This window comes from Pleuronectes platessa, chromosome 9 (genome assembly GCF_947347685.1).
Source record: "Pleuronectes platessa chromosome 9, fPlePla1.1, whole genome shotgun sequence".
Taxonomy (NCBI): domain Eukaryota; kingdom Metazoa; phylum Chordata; class Actinopteri; order Pleuronectiformes; family Pleuronectidae; genus Pleuronectes; species Pleuronectes platessa.
Window position 1 is genome coordinate 23,684,991 of NC_070634.1, and position 18,904 is coordinate 23,703,894.

An 18,904-nucleotide genomic window follows, 5' to 3' on the forward strand; every position below is an offset into this window, starting at 1 on the left:
ATTCTACATCCAGAGTTCAGACACGTGAGGGAGATGCCAGAACAGGAAGAGAGAGGGACGCTGGTTTGTGATGCAACACATGGACACGATCAAGCTCCAGGGACGGAGACACAACTCGATTAGTGGGTCTGTTGCCCACAATCGAATTGTGTCAGTGAAGTATGAGAAGTTTAACTGAGACGCCCTGAAGAGAACTTCCATTCGCTTCCCTTTCTGAAGTTTTTCTTTTGTATTGTGGTTTGATACAAATAGAGTTAAGAGCTTAAACTTTAACGCTGCACTGGAATCCCTCGTTTCATTAGTACATAGTTCAAATTGTATAAATACTGAACATACATACTGAAATCATTTGATGTCTTGTTACAACAGCTCAAAGATGAAACCTCAGGAAGGTTTAAAGTAAAAGGCTGCGTTCAGCCAATGTAATGACAAAAGGTCTTGTAATGCACGTGTATGTTATATATCATATTTCTTTTGATCTGATGGTGGAAGTAGAAAAGGGAATTTTAATAAGCTCATGCTCAAGCTGCAGGTCTTTATGTAACACCATGTTTTATGTGTCCATTTTCACATATCAAAAGTCCTTCCCACCTGAGGCTGTAATATGTGTGATTTATAGAAAGCTACATCACACAGCCACCGTCTCAAAGGAAAGTACAGATACAGCAAGTTAACTGTGTTTTATAGCTGTGTCTGTGTTTGGGCAGTTTCGCTTAATTGCTCCAAACTTTCTTATTTCTATTTAGTCTTTTTTTTAGTAAGGCTCCTTTTTTTTCAATTTCAGTATTTTGCCACAATAATCCCCAAAATATAGAACATATTGCAAATCAAGTTTACTAGCCTGGGAATAAATAATGATACCTGTCCTGTCCCATCGCAAATTGACTTTGAGTAAAGTGGTCCGGACTCTAGATAACTGGAATAAGTTGTTATCATCACAATCATCCACCTTCTGTAATAACCCAGTGTTTCTCTGCATTAGACTTTCAAACACCAAACATTATCCCTGTCCCCTGATCGTGTCCTGCTCCTGTCCCAACCAGGTAAAGGACATATTGAATATTAACACTCTGATGTCCTCTTACCTCCGGTCCTGGAGGCCCAGCTGGTCCTTCTGCCCCGAGCTCACCGATTTTACCCTGTTCACAAAAGAACAAACGGAAAGAAATCACATATAAGATATTTATTTCCAGCTTATGTTCTACTCTCTAGTCTCTACCTCCTACTCTGCCTTTAAGTGTGGGTTGATTGTGTTACTGCATTTGCGAACCTTAGGGACATGAGCTACTTTGCTATTGAATATTTTGTGCACCCAACCGCAGTAAATCCTTTCCCTCTTCTTCTTCACATGAGACAGGGCAAACACTAACAAGCTGGTAATTCTGCTGACTGGAGATCTGTGGTAACTTGTATAGAAACGTCTGGAACCAAAAAGCATCTGGACTTGTTTATGATGCACTCAGGGAGTTTTCAGTGTTTTATATTTGTTTTGCTTCCACTGACAAGTAGATGTTCAAGTGCTTTATTCCACTTCTTTCTTCCCTTGCCGGAGCTCACTACCCAACAAGTGCACGATTACGCCGATGTGCACGAGGACGAACCGACTTCAGTTTACAAGCTGACACAAATGGGCTCCAGATTTCATTGTGGTGCACTGTTCTGTCTATAAAAGCTGCACAGACACAGACACACTCACACGGACATACCGATGGTCCTGGTTTCCCTTTTGGCCCGGCGGGACCAGGTGAACCGGCAGCTCCCTGAAAACACAAACACAAACCTCTCAGGATCTTTGTGCAACTTTGTGTGTCTGTTTGCAGCCATTAGCGTGTAATTGAGTGGATGTCTGAAACACACATGTGCCCATATTCACATGGGACAAGCAGTTTGTGGTGACCTCAAGTGAGCAAGGAATCGACATCTGCCTCTAGTCAGACACAGAGAATGCAGATTTTGTGGAAATGCTCATGTTTTCTCGATTTAGCAAAAAAGCAAATGCTCAGTTAAAAATTCTGCTGCACTGCAATTACTTGTCAAAGCCGTAAGGAAACGATTCACATGTTTAATCAAGATGGAAAAATAACAAATGTTCCTTTGTTGCAAAAGTCTTGTCGAGTGAGTTATTAATCGTTTATAATCGAATATGCAAGTGACGTTTTCCGTGTAAATAATGTTTACAAATTAATTTCCTTTAAAAGTATGTTTGTGTGACAGGGTGCTTACCTTGTCACCTTGGTCGCCCGTCTCTCCTGGCTCGCCCATCGGTCCAACTTCACCCTGAATTTCACAGTATTATTCAGAGATATAACACAACTCTACCCTGCTACAGTGATCATAACACAACTACACATAAAACATAGATAAGCAGTATATCCACTTTATCCATAAACTCTTGTAAGGTGTTATAACAAGATGCTGTCAATAGTCAGGCTGCTATAAATGGCACGAAAACAACAACAGACAACTTGGTGCTAGTGACAAGTTATATTAAAACAAATACACTGCAATAATATAAATATTTAGATCACCTTATCACCTTTCAATCCAGGCAGGCCGGCTCGTCCTGCTGGGCCCTGCCACCGATATAGAGGAGGGAGGAGAAGCAGAAGAGTGAGTGAGTGAAAGAGAAAGAACAAAGGGGGGGATTCTATGAGCAGTAATTTTAAATTTATTGGGTTTTAGTCATTAAAGAAGACTTGTTGGATCCTAAACGAGGTCTAGATGTCACAGCATGACATCCTCTGTCTCTTTTTGAGGTTCTAAAGGTCATTGCCAAGGTTTTAAACATCCTTATTAAAGTTGTGGTGACCATTGAGGAGGTTCTACAAATCCTCTATTGGGTCTCTATGTCCTTTAAGAGGTCCATATGTCTTCTGGGGAGGTTTCTCATGAGCCTGCAGGTGATTGTGGGACTCCTCTTGGTTTACCTTTCTTTAGTTTGTCCCCTGATACTTTAAAGTACACTTTATACTCAACATATTCCAAGAGTGCTGTAAAGTAAACTTTCTAAACTTTAGAGCTTCTGCAGTAGCCGCCGTCTGTCCTACCTGAGGTCCCATCATACCAGCCAGCCCTTGTGGTCCCTCAGGCCCTGAGCCCCCCTGTGGAGAGAAGGAGGCACACAATGTGATTTATGCATCACAAAGACACAAACCCACAACGGATACTGGTGAACCTGGCATAGGGGTTGAGGCCTGACACTGAACGGCATTTCCTCACTCTCCAATATTTCATCTCTTCATGGCGATATCTGCCGTTTCCATCACAGAGCATTCCTTCTTGTCAGAGCGGCGCAGACAGAGTTTCCTCTTTGTTTTGTGTGGGTCTGCACTCGGCCCTGCTCACAACATCCGCTCTAATTGATGGAGGCAAGGTGGGAACAGCCAGGACGTGTGGCTGGATGGAAGAACTACCCCTTTGCAAGAAGTCAGGCAGTTTGCTGGCAGCTGACTGGGTGGGTGGCTGTCAGTGTGACTGTCAGGGCAAGGTCAGATTTACAAATACACACAGTAGGGTCTGAAGGGTTTAAGACTTTTTTGTCTTTTAGTAACAAATAAAACTAACTGGGTACAAATGTTTGGATTGACTTGATATTATGGTAAACGTATTTAAAGGACAACCAGGCAAACTTGTTCTCTTTCCAAAGGTTTAAATGCAAATTAAGTTCATGTATTAACCTCAATGTCACAGGTAAAGTGACATGTGACCAGAATCAATAGCCTTGTACCTTGAATAAAACCAGGGATTTCTCTGGGTTTAACTTGATAGAAACATTTTGGATAAAACAAGTCAACGAAATATAATATCTCACTTTACAAGAATTGTTACATGGTATAGAAATAAGGAAGAAACCTACTCCAAGCCTCAGACCAGCGCAATGTGCTAAAATAGTGAAAACACATGCAACACTCATTAAGAACCTTTAAACTTCTTAACTCACTTCTCAGCAGAAAGAGGCCATATGCTGAAAATGTTTCTATCCACACTCGAACCTTTACTCTCTCTCTCCGAGAACACAGAACTCAGCGAGTGAGAGAACATGGCTTCACGTCACGTCATCAAGGACATGTGGTCTGAGCTCAGAGTCCATCTGGAACCTGTCAGGACCGTGTTTGATGTTTCAGTTCCTCTGTAGAAATGCAGCAGGATATGGACTCGATGGTGTAACGCTGATTGTTTAAGTACCAGAATGCACTTGTGATGCGCGCACGCCCCCCCCCCCCCCCCCCCACACACATGAAGCAGGTTTAAACTGTAGCTTGTGCCAAAGGTTAGATAACCACTGTTCCTCTGGTGGCGAGTTCACATACATTTATCAACTGTAACTGGTTTTACTGGCCTTAAGGCTATAATAACTCAGCAGGCCATTTTTCCAGCAGTCGTTGTTGATGAAGCACGAGCTGCCCGAGTTTAATAGGCTTTGTAATGTTACTTTGCAAATGCATCACAAATTAAGACACACGGGCAGACATCAAAATGACAACCGTTCCCTTTGTTATTGTTGGATCTCATGCACGACATACAGTTTAGTGAGGATTTAGATATTGCAAAGTTCAAACACTGCACTTCCTCACGTGGAGAACAAGTCTCGTGCTCTGCGGAAGTAAAACACGTGCAGAAATAACCGGTGCTCCATCAAAACAGGCTTTTGGCAGAGAACACAGTAAGAGCGACAAACTGGAGGAGGAAATAAAACCTTCTCCTGAGTGACTTGATACATCAACAGAGATTTTTTCCTCCGAGCTCTGACAAGGCACTGACGGTTAGAGATCCTCCGAAAACATTTTCACCTTGGAACACGGGACGACAGGTGATTAAAGACTTGACAAAAACCAGATCGCTGCATTGACACACAGTGTTTTAACAGGTTCCACTGTAGCTTCACACAAACATCTCGTGAATCATAAAAGATATAACGTATTTTATTGTAATTTACTATTAATTACTGTTTTATTACTATCATAATTAAACCAGTAACACACACACAGAGAACAGCATTTCAAACCGCTTCCCTCTCGGTCTCACCTTTGTGTGTTTCATTCAGCCGCACACTGGCAAAGACATCAAGTGCATACCAGAGCGAACACCGGCTGATTACTGAACTAAAGTTAAACTAACTTTGTGTAATGTGCCTTTCAACTGAAGCCACGGGGGCGAGATTGACACCGGGAAGTGAAAACGAGATTTAAACGTCAAATTAAAGTTCTTAGTGAGATCGTCTGTCAGAATCGGTCGGCTGGAAAACCACCTGCATACGATCTACATCAAAGACTGGATTAAGGAGTATTTGGGGCTCTGTGTTGCAACTACTCACCACCAATTAATGTTATAAAGCAACTACTGCATCAGATTTCATGATTCATAATTGATTTATTCCGCTCTGATAGAATACAATAAACAATTAGGTGAGAAAACACACAAATCTCTGTGTTTCAGCCATTTGTTAAACTCAAAGGCTTTTCCACTGCACAGCTCTCTCTTCCTATTCCACTACAAGTCATGTAAGGGCCACCCACTGCAGAGGGACTGGTTTCCTGCTCCAGGTACCAACATGGAGCAGGACTAGAACCAGACTTTGTGCCTCTGGCGCCTTGTGGTCACAAGCAAGTCCACAACCCCACTGTAACACTGGGAGCTTCATTCTGAGCATTATTCAATATTCAAATGTGAATTCACCGCTGGTAGTCGACTCAGGACTGATAGGAGCCCACGTGGACGTCAATGTGCATAATAACATCATAGTTTTCAAAATCTCAGTTTGTCCGTCCCAACTTAAATGCAACCCCGGAGATTCTTAAACTGGAACAGGACCAGCAGCACCAGACATAAACGTTTTAAAACTACAAATCATCACAATAGAAGTAAACCACAAATCACTGTCTTTGTGCTTAACAAAATGAAAGTCAGTTAATACAAAATGTCAACCGAATGCAAAAATTGCTTATTTTCTCGAGCCATATTCAGTTTCCAAGGCACGGGCAATAATTTACAATAAAGAAATAAAGATTTTAGCTTGTGTCACAAAGTCTGGTTCGAATCTCATTGTCAATAGTGTGAAAACCAATCGTGTGTGAACATCTGTGTCACATCCCCCAAAAGTCGTTATCAGTTTTCAGTGGGAAAACTCTGCATCATAACCCGTGATGTAAAATAAGTGAACTGATGTTTGTGTGCGACTCTGAAATGAAAGTGTTATATTGATATACAGTCGATGTAGTGATGTCGCCCTTCTCTGTGATGACGACCATGTTTCAGTTAAAACTTCCACAATAAAAACTTGTGTCAGGATGTTTCCTGTCAGTAGTAAATCTGACTTACAGCCAGTAGGTGAGGTGAGGTTAGAGAAGCTCGTATCCATCCAGATGTGTCTGGTGCCACCCGGTGACCCCTCCAACACCTCAATAAATCCCCCCCACCCCCTTCCCCCCATGCTGTGAGGACGGCCCACCAGTGGATTGATGACACGGGGGAAAAGGTGTCATATACGTTTGTCGCTCTTTTGGTAATAAGAAAGATCCCTCCTGCTGGTTGTGTTCAAGTTAAAGTCTGCAACTGAGACAGTTCCAATGACCCTACTTTGCTGTTGGTAATTTCACTTAATTAGAAAATAGAAATCTGAGAAATTTGATGTAATGGAGCTGGAGCCGTGTGACGTTGTTGCTGTGACGTCCGACCTCTGGTCTCTGAACATCTGGCCAACTGGTGATTGGATTCTTCCTCTTCCATTAAAACCTCTCAGCTGCAAATCATCAACTGTTTTTCACTTTGAGGGAGTTTCTGTTTGTTGGTTTCCTCTACGCACATCGGCCAAGAAAGAACTCCTCTTTACAAAATGGTGATGCTGAGTAGGACAAAGTGAATCCAGGGATATTTGATCACTTTCTTTAACCTTGGCGGAAATATGCGTTATACTTTGTGCCATTCTAGTGTCAGGCCCCTGGAGTTCCTAAATAACATGCAGCAACAATGGTTCCTATTTGTATTCTACTCAATTAAAGTCCAGTTGATTACTAGAGGCCTCGCCGACAGCCAAACTCTAACAGTGCATGAACTACTCACAATAAACCCCTTGGTAGTCCAGGGATTTCAGCAGTGAGAATATCTAACAATGAAAAATACATTACAGCCAATCACACAGACACACACACACGCACACAACACCCTGGCTCTACTCTCAGCGGAAAATAGCTGGCATGGAAATTCCCACTCATCCTCCATCAAGCACATCCTTCTGTCTATCATCCGAAACCACAATCGAATGAGTACAGACAGACTAGCAGAACGAAAGATGGAAAGGGAAGCGAGGGAAAAATACAAAACAATTATACAAATATTAACCGATACTCACCCTGAGACCTGGAAAGCCGCTGATGCCAATCCCACCAACAGGCCCCTGTGAAACATCACAGCAACATCCTAAGTACACAGGACAGGACACTTACAGCATCAGGCAGTTCTCTTTCCTGAGACTACTTTGGAAAATCCTGTACGTGGGTCTATGTTTCCTTCAGCTGCAGCCTCCTGCATCTCATCATACTCATGCAACTCAATGAAGCAAGGCAGCCCAGTATTTAGAGTAATTGTCCACTAGAGAAAAACCTTCAGACTAATTCATGCATATCCCTGTGAAAACTACACAACTGGATATTATGACATGTCTCAATACAGTTGTTTGTTGGATGAGAGAGGACACGGGGACGTGCAGGGAGACCCGAGGAGGCAGGAGAATAAAATATGATGAGACAAAGGGAATAAACCTGAGAACATCTCACCTCATTTCCATCAGGACCAGGAGGCCCCCTCTCGCCTACAACGCCCACCACACCCTGCAATGGGAGAACGCCTACATTAAATTGAAGAGTCAAAGCAACAATGGTTCAGTTTGTTTTGTATGATCTCCTTTTTCTGATTTCCCTGTAACCTCATCAACACTTCCTGCTCTACATATTATCCAGTAGTTATGCATTATCTCACAAACAAGCCCCCTGCATCACACTGACTCTGCTGACCCACCCCCCCCCCCACCCTCGCACATAATTTTTAACTATATATTATTGGCACTATCACCAATCTCTGCACCTTAGAGCCGCACGTGCCCATAACTCTCTTACTGTATATTTTGTTGTTCTATTGTTGTTTTTTATATTGTTGTTTGTACAGTGCACCAACCACACCAAGGCAATTTCCTGTTTGTGCAAATATACATGGTAATTAAAATAATTCTGATTCTGAGATGCAGTTTGTCCGAGCTGTTGATCGGTAATCAAATTCGCGCTGACATAGAATGAAAACAATGCTAATTTAATAAAGCTAAATTAGCCAGTGTGCGGTGAGCTCGTGGAATACACCCCCCCCCACCACCTCCCTGGGCAGCAGACTTGGATCCAGCTCAGTGTGCCAGGAAAAAAAAAAAAACTTCAGATAAAACAGGCACTGGGCCGTCTGCCCATTTGGCAACTTTAACACAGCTAAGATTTGTTTTTAGAACATTAACTTTTCACGGTGTGAGAGCCCAACCAGGACATTCTATCCGTCTCTATCTTAAACTGCCTGATTGTCTATTTTCTTAGTTCCACCAGAACACAGAACATGCCATCAAACGTTTCCAAAGTGATTTGCCGCATCTTGAATAGTGTAAATCCCTCAGAGAGAGAGTTATTCCTCTTCCTCTTTTCTCTCTCTGAACCATTTAACCACTGGCTCTCGGTGTTATGCTGCATCAGCACATTTAAAACAGATGCGGAGTACGAATTAATCTCGATTGGATGTTCTCTGGAATCACGTGGAGCTCTTCAAAGGGACTCGATGGAAAGATTTTCATAGGCTTTTACTATCCTGTATTTTTACGATGAAATAACGCAGATAATGACGGCTGCAGATTATCCCCATATTATTGACAGATGGCAAAGATCTATAACAAAATGTTTGTCTTAGAAGCATTTATGAACTATTCCATTAATCACAATTGATTCATTATTACGTGTCTTCCTTTGGGGCCAGGTTTTCCAACAGGACCAGGAATCCCCTAGAAGAAGAGGAAAAGCAGGATGAATATCTTTGGTTGCAGTTTCGTGTCGTGTCCCAGGGGCCATGTGTGTTTTAGCCACTACACTAAAACTTAGACACCTTGAGAGGTTATAGAAGAGTGTTGGTTAGGCCGGTATTCAATAAATGTGTCATCATATTGAGCCAAGCTGATACGCAGCTTCAAATTTTAGATGTCTACAGCCTGGAATCAGAACAATCGAGGAGAAACTCACATATTAATGTGTAAAAATGTAACATTTTGCCGAATTTTCTTCTGTTACCTAATAATTTTTAAGCTGTAATTGAAAGTTTTACATAACAATATGACTATTACCTCAAAAAATGCAACGTAAAACAAACAATTCTCTAGTAAATGAGTTATAAATAAACGAGTCTCTAACAAACATCTGTAAGTGGTCGTCATAAATCCAGTCATGAATTTATTAAAGATAGTTGAGAATAGGAATAAAACCAGCATGAAGAAAAGGCTTAATAATGATTACTCACTTTCTCCCCCTCCAGTCCAAATGGCCCAGCAACACCAGGAAGACCAATGAAACCCTGCAAATTAACAACACTGTTTAATGACAACACCGCCTGAACATAACCACAAAACACTACAAACCCCCCACCAGGCTGGACTGCTGAGTTATTTCTGTTCATATACACACAAAAACACTTAAAATAAGTAATTCAAGCTAAATCCCTGTATCTTAGTAGTTGTACATGTTTTACACTGGAGCTGTTCTCATTCTTCTGCTACTTGTTGACTGCTTAAGGACGACACTTCCTACATATTGAAATTTGTTGTGCATGCACCACAGGTTAAACATACATATGAAACAGTCAAGGGAATATCAGATACAACAGAGAAAGGTTTGTACCTTCTTTTTCTTTTCTTTTTTTTAGTAAAGACAACCCACAATTTCCTGCAGCTGTCATTTTGGACATGATGGGTTTTTTATCAGTTGCTATAAGACAGCATGTATGAGTCATCTGTGCACCCCCCCGTCCCCCCCGTCTCAGCCTCGCTCTCGAGTCTCTGTGGCTCTCGTTCACAATGCCTCCTTCAGTCTGACACAGTAATCCCGGCTCTCTTCTTTCTACGCGCTGCACCGCTCCACTTAAGTCCCTCGTCTCACTCGCTCATTTGACCTCATTCCCTGGGCTTCCATACTTTCATACTCTCCCATCTGTTTGTCTTCCATCCACTTCTCTTCCCCTCCATTCTCCTGTTGTGTATGTGTGTGTGTGTGGGGGGTGGGGGGCATTCCTACTTGATGAGGGACTGAGCCATAGTAAGGAGAAACAGTCGGCCTTCACAGAGGCAACCCAGAACCAGGACTAGACCCCCCGAAAAAACATTCTCCCATCAGGCAGCATGTCCCTGTCAGATTGCATGACAGGAATTCTACTCAGATCCCGAGCAGAGCCCTCTGAAGGTGAGAGGGCCTGACACTGTCCTAATCCGTTCAGGAAATGAAGTGTTCAAATCCCATGCAGCCGAGTGAAAGAGGGAGGAATGAGAGCAGAGAGCTACTGGTACTACGCGGACACCTTTAGGACCTGGGTTACCTTGCGGCCCGGCTGAGCCTGCAACAAAGCAAAGACTCTGGTGAGGAGCTCTTATTGTCACAGCGCACACAAGCTCGAGCACATGTGAGGCGAAGCTAAACACAACAGACACAACAGACACGACAGTCCGACGGCGGCCTGATAATAGATGCAGTGAGCCTGACTGACAGCGAAAAGTAAACAGGTTTTATACTTCATACGTCACGGTGGTCTTTAGATTTCACCCATGAAATACATCAGGAAACAAGTTTCATTGGTTTATGTAGTTTCACATTTAAAGTTTCCGTTTGTTTACAGGTTTGTTATCTTAACTTGGGGGTCTTCTAGAACAGGGTTTTTATCCTGTAATGAACCAAATTTGGATTATTTGTTATAATGGAGCACTCAGCTTCTAAAATGTTCTATCGTGGCTCATTTAGTTTCCCGATATAAATCCTCATCTGATCAGATTTTCAGCTGACTCATTGTTTTGCTCTTAGAATGCATGTCGGAAATTTCATGCACCTTCTTTCAGCAAAAAACAAAACAAAAATAAAAAAGCTCTGATAACAAAGGCATTGGTTCTAGACGATTTAAGTTGGAAGTTGAAAGTCAATACAGATGTTAAATCAGGATGAACCGGCCGACACACTCAAAGCACCAAATAAGATTAAATCAGGAAGTTCAAAAAGGCCGAGTTCATATTTCATGCAGATGTAAATAATTGTGTAATCTCTCAGTCAAACTGCATGAAGGCGGACATGCTACTTGGTGACTTAGATGCTTTTAAGAAATGTAAAGGAATGCCAAGACTGCAAAAGAGCTTTTCGGGAGAAATTCAGTTCTGCAGGAAAAGACAACTCTTTGGACTTTGGCAGACCTTTAACACAACATGCACAAACAGTCATTGAGGTAAAAGGTCAAACCCTGAAAGCTAAATATTGGCACTTTAATTCCAAACGCAGTGTGAATCATGCAGCTATCATTATTGCATTCTCTGCGGAGCTCTCAGCAGAGCAACGGAGAATCTCAGGGGGATCGATGGAGGGACTGAAGCATATTTGTTGTATTTTTCACTGCACCTGCCTGCCAGGGTAACCTGCAGCTCCCGCTTCCCCAGGAGGTCCTGGTATGCCCTGCAACGGAGAGAGGGAGTGAACTGTGAATGGGGAGATTAGATGGATGGATAAAGTGAAAGAGGAGAAACACAGACCCTCTTCCAGCGTTGCAACTGAGGAATAAAACAAGCACTGTTCATTGTGGACGGCCTGGACCAAGACAACCCTGTCTGTTAACTTTACCTTTCTGCAACCTTCTCTACCCCCCCCCCCCCCCACCCCCTTTCTCACCGCCTCACTCTACTGTTCATTCAGCAAACTGTAAAAATGATACTTTACACTTTAAACCTTCAGCTGATGCCACAATTTAAATCGATCATTGGTTGCAAAACGTATTAGCTACTTTCCTAATTGCCCTCTAAAGCCATTTCCAACTGCTGTTACCACTAATTTGTAAAAGCACAATTCCAAAACACAGATAGAATAGAATAGATACAAATACAGATTAGTCACTGAGGACAAACTCTTAGTTTTCCTCAGATCTATAGAACTGTAGAGCATAACTAACACGTAAACAATCTCCAGCTTTAACAGAAATTAATATTTTCCTTCCTCTGCAAACCTGCGTGTGTGTGTATAGTCTTCAGATGTGTTTAGAGAGTCTGTGTAACCTGGTTCATTAATTGATGGGATGAAGAGATTTTCCCATCACAGCGCACAATTAAAGGCTGAGAATAAACCATGTTCTCTCGTCCCTCTGGCCCTAATGGACTAATCCTGTTTGTGTATGACTGTTAATAAAGTCTGTGAGTATAATTTCTGCATCCTCAACTGGAAAGGTTCAGTCTTTTGGACGCACAATTTCCCATCGATGTATGAATGTGAATTGCTGGCAATACACAACTTGTTTACACGCCGATATAACTACTTACTTTTTCTCCTGGCAATCCAAGGGGGCCTGGATAACCTTTAGGACCCTTGAAAATGAAATGAAACAGGGTTAGGGGTACACGTATGTTTAACCAACACCCATCACATAAATAACACAAAGAGCCTGAAGCCATGACAGCAGCTCCATGAGGCTGTTGGACCGATAAGATGGTTGAGGGATGTTAAGGACTCTTTTACCCGCAGGCAACAGTTTGGCACCACTCAAGAGTTCAAAGGATGTTGGGATTGCCAGCAGGATAATACTGAAAATGGGTTTGATGGTCAATGTTAAAAACCTGACATGGTTTGTACTTCTTAGTGGTATAATTTGTGCATTAGATGGGATTGTGCAAAGTAAGTAATAAACCATAATGAAGTGTGTCTGCGTTGTTCCAGATTTCTCACATTATCCAATTTGTGCTGTGCAGCTCGTACCAGTAATTGGGTCTTGATCAAAAACGTATTGCACAGAGCTCGGTGTGGGGGAGGTTTCTGTAGGAGCTAGTAAAGTCTTCTTCGATAAAGTGGCTCATTGTAATCCAGAGTCCGTTTTGTACGAGACCCAAGTCCCACATTGACTTTAACAAGCACTTCTCTGTACACTAAACAAGATTTATTGTTTGTTAAATCTGAGCTTGTTCTACTCTTCAGCTCTTTATTCTTCCTTCTTTACACAATTATCAACAACAAATGTTTATGGCTATAAAACCCAGGGTCAGGGCCGGGTCGGGATCCATTCGGGGGCGGCCGAAGACCTTGAACAGTACCACCGACTGTGTCCTATGCTTCCGAGGTTGTGTCACCCGAACCTTCACAGTCAATAAAAAAGGGCCACTTGGGGGTAAAGAGCACGGGCCCAGAGTCAGTCATTTCCTCTGAAAATACCTGACGGGCCAGAGTTCACATGCTTAGTATATTAGGTTCAGCTACTGCAAACACTGGGATGGCCTCCTGAGAGCCGAGCCGGTGTCGAGATAGAGTGGAATCCAGAAGTCTGAGACCACTTAGAATGGTCTCTTCAGACGTCTCCCAACCATATGTGGAGACCAGACTCAGACCTTCAACGCGGGGCTACCTCCGCAGCTTTGTAGACATAGCCATGGGGCGACAAGGAGACCTGCAACAATTGATGTCTGTTCTGCATCAAAAGGCTGCAAGTTCAGGTCCAGCAACAGAAACGTGGCTTCACGAGCGAGCGGCAGAGCATCTGTAAGAATCTGAGTTAACAGATGCAGGATGTGAGTGTGTGGTGAAACCGGCAGACACAAGATGAACGCCAGCAACTGTCATTTTACTGATAGAAGCGCCCGGGAAGTTCTGCTTGACGAATGACGGCCCCTGACCTGGGTCGCTGCCCTGACCCTGGGCAGGTTGCCTAACTGCCTTTCCTCTTTCGGATGTGTCTTTTGACCTTGACCTCAAAGCCTATCAGGTTTAAGCCAGACGGCAAAACATCCCAGCAGCCGGCTGAGACGCTCCAGCTGACATGGGCGGCAGCACAGATTGATTTATGCCGAGACGGAGGTATTTCAGAGGTTGTGAAGAAGCCGGCGTGAGGAAGAACCATGGAGCCAAAGAGAAAAATGTGTACATATTAGGCTAATGCTATGTTTATTTCTAGAGAACAATGTAGACGGGTAGAGAGCAGGGTGGGCTGTCGGCAGTCTCTGACCCGGTGACCTTATACTGACCACACGAAGAGGCGGCTGAGGCCTGAGCTGACGTCTCGCTGAAAGTTTGGGGACAGCAAAGTGTGCATGTGTGTGTTTGTGTGCATACAACTCTTTCTATGGTTGTGTGGACATAAGTTTTAGACCATAATTGTGAGGACATTTTCTTCAGTTTTCCCAAATTCTAAAGTTTTTTTAAGGGTTAAAACTTGGTTTCAAGGGTCAAGTTAGGTTTCTCCTCAGGATTCAGGTCACACATTTATTTGTAATCATAGATCAGGGAGGCCTTGTCTATTTACTGCAGAAGCTGCTCGTTCAAACACAAAACAACAGTTTAACACAATAAAACTCACCGGTAGACCTTGAAATCCATTTGACCCGGGCAAACCTGGAGGACCTCTGTCACCCTGAATGAAGGAGAGCGATAGAGACTCTCAAAAAACTGATAAAACATTTGTAAATATTGAGGATCACAGAAAAAGTCCTTATGTTCAGTCACAGAAGGTCAATGGGATAGAAAGTTACATGTCTGTATATTAAGATACGTGATTCAAACAGCAATAGAGATGAACTTGATATCTGAGGAGATGCCAGCGTCTGTCACTGATGTTTATTAATATTCAAAGATAGTTTGAAGAACCACTAAAACAAGTAAAAGCTTTTTGATAAACAGGGGAAACAGACGAGAGACACAATCATAAAAGAAGAAGAAATACAGGGATTCAGACACGTGGACCAGAGGCTGTTTTCGTACCTTGTCTCCTGGTAGCGCCTGACCTGGGGACAGTCCGGGGTCTCCCTTCGAACCCTGGATTAGACATTATTTATTAGTCAGTTTGTTTTTCTCAGGTCAATGAGGTTGTAAATAACATTTTCCTATTCCACGTGATAGGACAAGCCATGAACAGCTGTTTGCTCCCCGCTGAGGGAGAAGTTCCTCTAACACCTGTGCATACTAGAGATGCCAGTGAGGATATTTTCAGATAATTCAGAAAGTATTCTCGACACTTCCTTCCGCTACGTTGGCAAGAAGCCCAACAGTCAAGGATACAAACGTCACACTTGGAACCCGACTATGCACAGAAGCAATCAGGGGGTGGAGCCACGATAGCAACGTCCCAGTGAAACATGGGCTTGCTTGACCAATCCTGACAGAGTCTCAGCTGTCAATCATGATGTCTCAACCCACATCAAATAACTAATTAAAATCAAACTTACTGGAAATATGAACACGTGAACATAAACCAGTGTGATAAGAGCTAACTAAAATGACAGAAACCATATCAAGTCTACTAACATGGAGCAGGTGAGGTATATGACCTGCACAGCAACCAGCCACCAGGTGGCGGTGGAGACACTTTGGCTTCACTTTTGGGGTGAAGCCATGTCGTCCATCTTTATTTACAGTCTATGGTTCCATAGCCGACACATGAACACAATTACCTGACAAATGCAAAGACTTTAAAGACAGTTTAAAGTGACATTTAAAAGGAAAGAAATCCCAGTGTCTTTTCTTTAGTTTATATAATATATAAGAGTAGTTTATATATTAATTTCGGTTCCTTTCTCCATGAATACTGCAGCTTCGGACATTCTATAGCTGTACCTGCTCCAAATAGTTATTATCTCCTTGGATCTTCAGCTCATGTTCCCATAGTTTTGACTGACAGCCAGTGAGCCATACAGGATTCAGGGGGCGGGGGGGGGGGGGTAAGTAAATGTTCTACGCCAACTTAAAACCAGAGTTTCTTTCTGTTTGAAAGGAGGAGTCAACAGTGCATGAAGCACATTGAAAAGCTCCTTCAAGTCCTGCGAGTACATTGTCACAACATTTCTGCCTGGGCTTAGAACACATGTCAGCTAAGCTCAGAGTGTGGGACTCAAGCATGTTCCTCTGTATTTGTCCTGGTAACCAAACACATTTCAACTCAAGATGTTTTTCCAAATTGGGACAAAGAGTCTCTCGATCTCTTTTCCACCTCCACAAAGGGGGTTTGGGGGTGTTTGAATGACTCACTCGATTCACTACGGCATTGCATACACTTTGTTTTATGCATGTGTACACACAAATGTGGGCGTGAAGCCTAAAGGAACACACAACTCTGTATTTCATAACAACCCGTCACCGGCCCGTGGCCAAATGTGCACAGCACGGCAAGGTCAAAGGTGACAGGGATCAAAGTCATCTATCTCCCTGTGCAGTTCATCTCATGAAGCAGGGAAACAGAACATTCTTTGCTGTGTGTGTGTGGGGGGGGGGGGAGGGGGGGTTTGAGGGAGGTGAAGAGAACATAATTCATGAGGAGTAACTTCATAACTTTGTCTCATCTTTAGCTACGTACGAGCAAGAAGTGAACCACGATCCACATTCACATCAAAAGACATGAGAAAGAAGAAGATCTGTTCCGTGTTCCTGTTCCTTCACTGATTGCATTTTAAATGTGGGAACCAGTCGGCACCACAGTCACCACAGACATCTGCATGCTGCTGCCCACATCCTCGTTTACCCATGTATCCGTCACATCTGGTCCAATGAAAGCTCAAACTTATCAAACTTTTAAAAATACTCTCTTTTTCCCGCTTAATAGGAAGTTAATGATCCCCTGTGGTAAATCTGTACCAGGGTAAGAGATTTTTGATATTCTAACAACCCCTCATGTTTCCTCTGGTCTCTTGTGGCCACTGTGACAAGACAGTTGGTCCTTATCATCCTTCATGATGCCCTGTCACAGCTAATCCCACTTGTTGTGATTAGTTATTTGAGTAAAAACACGTCAGTTTCTGCTAAAAAATATTTATTTGACATGGAATAGGAAATTCACTTCCATGAACAAAAGCCACAAGGTAAAATGTTTGTTATGAAAGAGCGTGGGAGCAGAATGTGGCATTGAAGTGATTGATCGGTGCTGATTCTGGTTCAGATGGAACTCAACTGTCTGACCGTGTCTAACAGCTGTTCATGTCTTCCTAGGCTGAGAGAAGGCCACTCACCTTGGGCCCAGGGGGTCCAGGCTCTCCTGCATTTCCATGTGGACCAGCAGGACCCTGAAGAAAGGGAGAACACAACATGTCATTGATGTGTATTGTTGACAACAGAAGATCAGTATTCAGGATGAGTTTCTGGCAAAAATGTGAACCAAAGGGAAATAACAAGAAACAAAACTCTTATTTACTACTTGCTATGTGAATAAATCTGACTAGAAAAAGCACATTTACACTTCTTCCGATAAACACATGTGCACATGTATATGTGTGTTTATATTTATGCCATAAACAAGCCACATTCCTACACATTCATAACTGAAAAAGTCAAAACTGCCACAGCCGGTTTCTCCAAGTATCAAGCACCAATCACCACCTTCAGAGTGATGTTAGAATCCACAACAACTGCCCACAGCGAATGGCACAGGCTTAAATCCTGATAACGTTGAGAATCAGAGGCAGGGTAATAAGTCTGCTGCTCTGTGCTGAGACAGCAGAGACGTAACCACAGTATCACACACTGTGCCCCGCTTCCACCACATAATGGTTCCTCCCTCTGGCTCCACTTTATGAGTTAACCTATGGGCTTAAGAGTTTGTTCTGTATCAGTCATGTGCTTTCTAAATCTTTACTGGGAGACTTTACTGTCTGCCACCTCTCTGCTTTCCAGTCTACTCATCGTGTCCTCTATCAAAACACAGCAGAAGATCGGGACACTTTCAGAGTTAAAACACAGTCTGTCCACCAGGAGCGTTTCACCGGACATTGGGGGCTCCAGGCTAAAGGGAACTATTGGGGGCCTCTGCAAAACTCTTCCAACAAAGTGTACACAAACATATACTGTGAAGCCAAATATACAAGTGCAATCCCCCACCATCCATCGAAACACACATTTTTGGGGCTCTCACAAAATGATCATTGCTGTTGATGAACATAATTAGCCATTCTTAGGGGCCCCCTCTCAGCTCAGGGGCCCCCAGGTAATTGCTTGCTTTGCCTTTGCGGCTTGCAGCACCCAAGGATGCAACAACACAAGTATGCTAACACAACGCAGGGGGAACCATCGAAATAATGAAGTTGGCTTCAGTTGTGCAGCAAGAGAACACAACGTATTTTTAACAAGATGCTGCCACCACCAAACAATATATTCCCTGTAGAGTCCTGGTGTTAAGGCCTTAATCCTCCTCTTTACCTCATCATCAGAAAACATAAGTTAATTGCTGCCATTATAGCATTTTTCAGACTTGTAAAGTCTTGTCGATGAGTTTTACACATTTTGCAGCGTTCATCATTCATTGTCTCATTATAGATTAAAACAACAAGTCAGCCACACAAAAAATACATAGTATAGACAAAAAACAACAAGGACTCAAAACCATTTCCAACATTAACAGATAAATAAAGCTTTTAAATAAACCAAAGCTTCTGCAAAGACCAAGAGTGAACTATTTATACATGTCCCCTCTGACACATACCACATTCATTTAGTAAAATGTGCCTTGTTCCGTCTAAACGTGCCTCCAGGGCCTGTGGTATGATCGCAGCATTGCATCATGACAGCTTGGCAGCTGCATTCAGCGCAGGGAGGAGATCAGAGCGGAAACTCGCCCGCGTTGCCAACGCTGGCGCTGGTCGAAGCTGGTTGCACCTGGAGCAGTATGGAAACAGCCTTGATGCTCTGGA

At 43.0% G+C, this 18,904-nt stretch overlaps 1 protein-coding gene across 1 annotated transcript in view; it reads right to left on the reverse strand.

Annotated features, from left to right (window-relative positions):
- The window catches only part of LOC128448055 (collagen alpha-1(XXIV) chain), a 76,822-nt gene that overhangs the window by 37,686 nt on the left and 20,232 nt on the right, over positions 1 to 18,904 (reverse strand). The window contains exons 5-19 of the mRNA XM_053430581.1: positions 17,231 to 17,284; positions 14,994 to 15,047; positions 14,593 to 14,646; positions 12,572 to 12,616; positions 11,663 to 11,717; positions 10,577 to 10,620; positions 9,535 to 9,588; positions 8,981 to 9,025; positions 7,773 to 7,826; positions 7,349 to 7,393; positions 3,048 to 3,101; positions 2,529 to 2,573; positions 2,224 to 2,277; positions 1,707 to 1,760; positions 1,086 to 1,139 (exon numbers count right to left, since the gene is read on the reverse strand). Of these exons, the coding sequence (XP_053286556.1) occupies positions 1,086 to 1,139; positions 1,707 to 1,760; positions 2,224 to 2,277; positions 2,529 to 2,573; positions 3,048 to 3,101; positions 7,349 to 7,393; positions 7,773 to 7,826; positions 8,981 to 9,025; positions 9,535 to 9,588; positions 10,577 to 10,620; positions 11,663 to 11,717; positions 12,572 to 12,616; positions 14,593 to 14,646; positions 14,994 to 15,047; positions 17,231 to 17,284 (765 nt within the window). The remainder of the gene's footprint in view (positions 1 to 1,085; positions 1,140 to 1,706; positions 1,761 to 2,223; positions 2,278 to 2,528; positions 2,574 to 3,047; positions 3,102 to 7,348; positions 7,394 to 7,772; positions 7,827 to 8,980; positions 9,026 to 9,534; positions 9,589 to 10,576; positions 10,621 to 11,662; positions 11,718 to 12,571; positions 12,617 to 14,592; positions 14,647 to 14,993; positions 15,048 to 17,230; positions 17,285 to 18,904) is intronic.